At 32.5% G+C, this 7449-nt stretch overlaps 1 protein-coding gene across 1 annotated transcript; it reads left to right on the top strand.

Annotated features, from left to right (window-relative positions):
* LOC125824138 (UPF0426 protein At1g28150, chloroplastic) lies at window positions 1-3736 on the top strand. Its single transcript, XM_049503499.1, has 3 exons — window positions 1-161; window positions 252-398; window positions 3406-3736. The coding sequence occupies exons 1-3, from the start codon at window positions 102-104 to the stop codon at window positions 3580-3582; spliced, it is 384 nt and encodes a 127-aa protein (XP_049359456.1). The 5' UTR covers window positions 1-101; the 3' UTR covers window positions 3583-3736.
* Window positions 3737-7449: the final 3713 nt, after the last annotated feature.

The following is a 7449-nucleotide window of genomic DNA, read 5'->3' as shown; positions in this document are numbered from 1 at the left end:
TGAACCCGGACGCTTATCCTGCCCGTTTCGTCTGTAACACCTCCTTCTTGAAGGTGCCGGAGCAGAAATAGAGAACCACAAGCAGAACCAAATAGTTGAAGATGTCTATGGTTCTGAATTATTCTGTTGCTGGTGTTGCTACATCACCTTCTTGTGCCACAGTTAGTTAATTTCATTGTCGCTTGTCCATTGTACTGCTATTGTTAGCTCTTGTTAATTCCAGTGACTGAAATCTATTTTTCCGTACACAGGGGAAATGGAAACCTGCTGTGCTTGGGAAACAGTTACCTTCTGGAACATCACCGTTTTCAGTATCAGCTAAGCCTTATGGAAAGTTTCGGGTCAATGCGTTTTTCTTCAATCCCATACAGGAGCCCATTCTCAAAGAAGCTCTCAAGGTAATTTCCTTAAACCTGTAAATCTAGAAAGTTAGGTGTGGTTGTTTCAATTCGATATCTCACGATACTGCTGTGTACTTTAATTTTTGTCTGCCTTATCATGAAATTCCAGTTCCGCCCAGGAGCACGAAATGGTGCTGTGTGTATTAACAACAAAAAAGGAGGGGATTATTTTTTTTGCAATTATGTAGAGAAGATTTAGTTAAATCACTTTCATCATTTCATACAAGTACTACCATATTTGCTTCTTAGAAAATTATCCTTCAAGCTAGTTACTCCCACCGTTTCAATTTCTGTTTGTATGGTTTTGACTTAACACAAAATTTAAGAAAGTAAAAAAGACTTTTTGAATTTTGTGATCTTAAATTAATCATACGTAGAATGTGCCAAAATGTTTTTTAGTCTTATGGTGTTAAACATGTCACGTGAAATTTAGAATTAAGGAGTTGTCAAAAGAAGAAATAAGCAAAGTTGCGAAGGAAAGTAGGACAAACAAATTAAAACGGAGGGAGTATTGTTTGAACCTTTCCAGACAATTAATATCTACTGGTGAGTGGTGCCCATTAGTTGTGTATAGCTCAATATTTTGGGTGCCAGGGATGGGGTGGAGGAAGGGTGTTCCTACTGTTAATATCTTCTGTAATCAAAATATGGGAGCTCATCCGGGCCAGTTAGCATTATGTAATTCTTAATGGAACGTAGCAGAATGAGCCATCCAAACTTCCTCTTGGGTATTGAAATTCTTCATAGTGAACTGTTTAACTAATGTTCATTTCTACTCGAAACTTCAGAGTATCATGGTTGCTTTACCTTTGTTACATAGTTCTCCAGTATAACAGTATTTGACATGGTGTAGTGTGTGGTTGCTTCCAAGATGAGATATATGCTGATGAGCTGGTGTATTGCTTAGCTCCTTTGAACAACAAAGAAACCTAAGGCTTGGTGTGCTTGGTTACTGGATTGAAGTCCTTGCTAGTGAAGTGCTTGGTTACTGCACTAAAATGATTGGTCGTACTACTAGTCTTTCAATTGTTAATCAGCTGCCAGACTTAGAGAATGAAGGTGAATAGGTGATGCACCTGACTAAGATTAGAGTTGGTGTCAAAGGAGTGTGTAAGAACTCCTATTTAGTTTACTATACATCAGCTCTGGCACATAGAAGATGATGAATGTCCCATTTTTTTCTTTAAGAAGCTATAGATTTTGGCAATGAGCCTTGTGCAGTTGAAGCTGTGGTTAGTTAACTTTAGGATGGAAATTAAACCTAGTTCATTTAGTTAAAGGGAAGCTACTGCATTAAGATCCCGCTATGGGCTGGCTCCAAAAAAGGACCGACCACATTAGTTTTATTGTACGCACTCTTACATTGATTTCTGCAACAAACTGTTTACATGGCTTGAACCAATTATCCCATTTACTGGTAGGTAAGAGTTATTCAATTTTATTGGAGATTCCCTTTGGAAAAGGTGAAAGAGTTACTCATATGCTTTTGGGCATGGAACATTGAAGTGTAGCATGTAATTATTGCCAATTTGTTTCCGTAGTCCTGATATAAACTAGAAACTTGTGCTTAAGAACACAATGCAGAGTGCGTACACCAAAAACCATGAAAGAAACTGTTGAAATCTCTAGCCCTGCTTGGAATGTTAGAAACTGTATAATGAGAATCCTGATGGACATATCGCTTCATTAAAGAAACTCTAAATCATAATAGACAGAGGTTAAATTAATTCTTAAATGTTGATTTCAGACTTAATTTTTTCTCTTAAGCTCAACTTTGATCAGAAAATTTTTGAGACATTTGATTAGTAATTTTGTTTAAGTATTTCTTCTGCTACTAAAGCCCTTTTTAGTGTGAGATGACACAGTGCTTATTGAGTTGATATTGTGCCCATCTCATATAGTTCTCTTCTTAGCAACCCCTACAAAATCTGACAGGTGCATCTGCTGAGAAGTTGAGATAATGATAACGTGCTGACTTTCATTACAGATTTATTGAAAAATTCTAGAAGCCCTCTCCCACAATGACATTTTTGAGAGTTATGCCCATGTAACTTTACTGAACAGTTCCACACTACCTTGTAACTAAATCATCTGATGTCACTCTAGTAAAGTTCATGCCTGTGGCGTCACTGTTAAGTTTTTGCGTTCTTCTCATAGTTAGAAGGCTCAGTATCATACTATTTCGGTAGCTAATGACATCTGTGCTTATTGATGTAAGTAAATTTTGCATCATATGATATCACCGCAAATAATGTGAATGCCATTTTACATTTTTATGCAACAGTTCCAAATTAAATAAAAAGACCAGTTGCATGATCTCGCTGATGGTCGGTAGTTTGTTTGCATTCAGGGAGGAAAGAAGAGAATTTAGTTTGAATTGACCAAGTATAAGCGAAGGGAGAAGGAAAAAATGTACCAAAATAAAAGCGTATGAGCAAAATTAAAAAGGAAAGATTTTTTCTGTATTACTTAGTCATTTAAACATGGTAGCAAACAACCACATCTCCCTGGACTGTTCAAGAAATAAAAATTCTCCGTCTTAAAATTTTTCTTTTGAACAAATTGAATCTAGTGTATCGCTATTCTGATAATTAAAATTCAATAGGACTATGTAGTGGAAGAATAGCTAGAGTATGGTGAAGAAAGTTGAGTCAACTTTGTAAAAATCGTCTCTTTGGAGGCTTAGATTGTTTCTCTGCGACCATTGTGGGACTAAACAGCTTGTTCCCTAGTTGAATTTACTGTCATTTTCCAACATCAAAGTTAGTTGCACAAATCCATGTATGAACTCTTTCACGGAAGGATGCTAGGGAAAGCTGGACAATATGATGTTGCGAAAAATAAAAAATAAAAAGAAGGTTATGCATTAAGATTTGATGCTTTAAAATCATGTCTGTTTAGATGTCACAGATGATGATCAGGTCTCTAATTACTTGGAAAAATCCCCTGTGAAGACACTTCTGTCGAGCTGTCTCGTGATGTGACTTTTCCCCCAAATATGCAGGAACCTGTTGCCTTCGCGGGAGGGATGTTTGCTGGGCTTCTAAGACTTGATTTGAATGAAGATCCTCTGAAGGAATGGGTTTCTAGAACAGTTGAGGCCTCAGGAGTTACAGCTGAAGAAATTGAGGCCAGTGATGACCAAGCAGAGGACACCCCACAACAGATAGAAATTGAATGACTTTTCTAATCTGTCTTCCTGTGTTGCCACTGCTCTTGTAAAAATACAATAATTGTGGTATAACGTATAACTTGTATGATGGGGAAAAACCCTATAATGTGTACTCTTAAGGAAATCGAAAAATCTACATGAAACATGAGCATACACTTATATTATTCTGCTGTTACTTTTCGCAAGCACTGATTTCTGGAGCTAAAAAGGTAGATCTCTTTCATTCAGCTTTCTTTCCTGTAGAAGATCGAGGCCAAAAAATACACTGCAAACGCCCATTTTTCTATTAGCCCAAGTTGCGATATCTTCTAATTGTAGGTTATAATATAGCTACATATGAAGATTCTTATTCCTCTACTTACTCTACTTAATCATATCTAATCTCATTTACCGAGCTTCCATCTTTTTGCTCTTATGTTGACTCGAACCCCCATAATCTACAAGTTTGGAAATGAAGGTTGCTTACCATTAACTCCTACTTGTCTTACTACTCTACCACTTCTGCTCCTTGAACTACATTTTTTATTGATTCTGTCATGCATAGTCCTTGGTGTCTTTATCATCAACATTTTGGTTGAGTATTTTGTACGTATTGGGTAAATTTGACAGGTAATTAGTAGATACGAATTCAGAATGTAAATTTGACTGGTTCAATCTCTAAGATTTTTACCATTATCATCACTGAATTCTGAAATTATGAATTTAGATTAATTATTTTTTTGTTGTTGAAGTTTAGCAAGTTTTCACATTTTGAATCTTTGTTCAGTGTCGAAAAACCCGGAATATTCAGGTGCATAGACTGCATCGCATCTGGGTGGTAGTTTTTTGGAGGCAAGCATAAATGTCATTTTTACTTTCTGAAACAGGGCAGAATGGGACTGACTAAACGCTCGTGATCTTAATTTCCTAAAGAATCTATAAAATTTGTAATGAATGTTCTGTCATTCTAAAGTTCACGGAAGAAAAGAAAAAAAAAGATAAATAATGAAAGTTGAGGACATACTCCTTGTTTATCATCGTATATTTATTTAGTGTTTTTTTTAAAGTTAAGTTTTTAATAAATAAATATGAATAAATTTATTTGATTAACTAATTTGATCAATAAATATGGATTATTTACTTAGTTTTTTTACGTTGGTCAAATATATATTTTTAAGGTTAATAACTTTCAAACGGTAAAGTAGAAATAATAATGTCATTTATGCATTAATTTTATGAAAGGACAGTATACTAAAAAATACTCTTTTAAAAGTAAAATCCACATGTAAATAAGAACCAAGGAAATACTGAAATATTTCGATTCTTGCGCTATTACTTGTCCGACAAACCCAAATTCGGGTGTCTTTCTCTCATTAAAGCACTTTTCCTAAGAAAAAATATATTATATTATTAAAAAAATAAATTCTGAGCCTAACAATCCCAAAAAAATCTAGCTTAAGATGTGAGAATTATCTAAATCGTATAAAAAGACCATCGTCCCTTCTTACCGGTAATGTACCACATCTAAAAATAAATTTTGAATCTAATTTACCGTTAAAAATTAACTAACAATTTTTTTTTATCCAAATCATAAAGAGAGATCACCCATCTCCGACACTCTTTACACATGCTCTATATGTTGGTAGCAGGTGAATCAAATTGTAAGTATTGTAATAGGGTTTGACAAATACCGCAATTTCTTTAAAGTTCCGATGAAAACAAGATACGATGGACCAATCTCAATAACAGGTGGCTAGCTAGCTATCACTAAACGTAAAGTCATGAAATGATAAGTATTACTTTAATATTAATTAATTTTTTTATTCAAATCTTGAATACAAAATCATCTTTAATTAAAGTATTTTATTTTTTAAATTATAAATCCAAATTAATCGAAAAATTGACAGGTGGGCAGCTGGTTGAAGGTAAAAATAGAAAAAAGACAGGGAGTTGTGAAGTGTCATCACGTACATAGAACCATACTCAGCCCATTGGGTTTTGTAGTAAACAAAATCAGGCTTAGCTGTTCCTGTGAAACTATCTCTTGTGGACCTCTCCTTCCCCACATTTTCCAACGTTATCTTAACTACTGTACCATATCATGTGGTATTTTACACCTTGTTTTGCGTCATTGTTACTCCTTCCGTCTCATATTACTTTGCTTTCAGTAATAAGATAGATATTTTATCAATATGAATTGTGGTGCATTGATGAAAGTGTTTCATCTTTGATCAAAGGTCTCGAATATTCTTCAATATGGATTTTGAACACTGGATGGAAAACCAAAAAAAAAAAGATATTTCATTTCACTTGTCCAATTTAAAAAATTATGTATTTATTTATTTATCTATGTAAAATTAATTAATTATATGAAATAATGATAATTAAAATTTGAGAAAGGATTATATGTCAAAGGCAAGTAACATGAAATGGAGAAAATATATGTAGCCAATGGGGTATTACATTTGTATTATTATTATAAAATAATTATTTTAATTTTATTATATTGTACAAAATTTCATTTTATGTAGCTGCTGAGTACTGACTAGGTGATGGTCACATAGTTATGTTATGTTTTTCATTTTACTTCTTTTATATTTATTTAGTATTCACCTGACATGATCTTAAAAAAACATAAATAGAATGACAATTTTACTATATTGAGTGACGTACGTAAAAAATTTAAAAAGTAGTATCAGAAGAAAAGATAAAATTTAATTATACATATAAGTGAGTTATATCATTGACTCATTGATTTAGACTAGTTTTAGATTTAGACTAATTTTAAATTGAAAGAGGTCTTGAATTCAATTTGACTTAACCATAATTTAAAGCCTAACTATGATATATTTTGCAAAAAATATGCTTTGATTGGTGTTTGAACCCCCAACTTCAAACTAACAACACACCAACATATAATTCTTGCCAAATAGTGTCATTTCATATATTTCTTTGGGCATAGTATCAATAATAAAAAAATTGAAAGAGTGTCACTTGATATCATTTCGCTCAACGAGGATCCGCTCCTGACTATATCACTTTTGAATATAACGAATTCAATATCTTGACAAATACATTGTAAAATATCTATGATTGGATAATAAGGATAAATTAATTAAAATCAAGTAATAAATTATCTTTTAATTTTTCAATTGAATAAGTAAAAATAATTATTTTATTTATAATATACAGAGCAAATAAAAATGGACAATATAAAAGGAGAAAATCATACAATCTTTTCAAAACATTATCTTTGTCTAAATTAGACGTTGAAACTAGTAAAGATGGACAATAGAACAAGAGACTATCAAAGTATGTAGTACAGTGAATGATGAGAGTGTTTCTCCCTTAATTAAATGTCTCAAATTTGAATACTAAATTAAAAAATCTTTAGTTGAAAGAGTTTCTCCTCAAATAGAATCTTACACGGCACAAATTTAAATTAATTAATCTCCAATTCACAATAAAAAAAAATGGACAAGAGAAATGTGAAGAGAATTTGGACAATTTTGATAATTCGCCAACAGTATTCGAGCAGTTAACTTTTCATTCAGAATGCGATGCTTCTTTCCCGCCAACCGAACACCATGCTGACATCAACACGTTTTCTCATTTAATCACCGCAACTTCCTTTGATATTACATATTTTACCTTTTAATAATATATGTTAAAACATAAAATGAAAATAATTATAATATTTAATAATAAAAATAAAATAGATATAAAATATAAATTATCTTTTAATTTTCAAGCTAAACAACTAAAAATATATATCCATTTTGAATATAAATGAGTAAAAAAAAAGGGATCTTTCTCATATATCCACTCAAAAATAGTCTAATTACACTTCATAGTTATAACTTGCTAATTACGATTCGTAGCTATGTGTTATAGGGA

This window comes from Solanum verrucosum, unplaced genomic scaffold, assembly GCF_900185275.1.
Source record: "Solanum verrucosum unplaced genomic scaffold, falcon-dt-bn FXZP01000088.1, whole genome shotgun sequence".
Classification (NCBI taxonomy): Eukaryota; Viridiplantae; Streptophyta; class Magnoliopsida; order Solanales; family Solanaceae; genus Solanum; species Solanum verrucosum.
The sequence above is the reverse complement of the archived record's forward strand: the minus strand, read 5'-3'. Positions and strand labels throughout refer to the sequence as shown.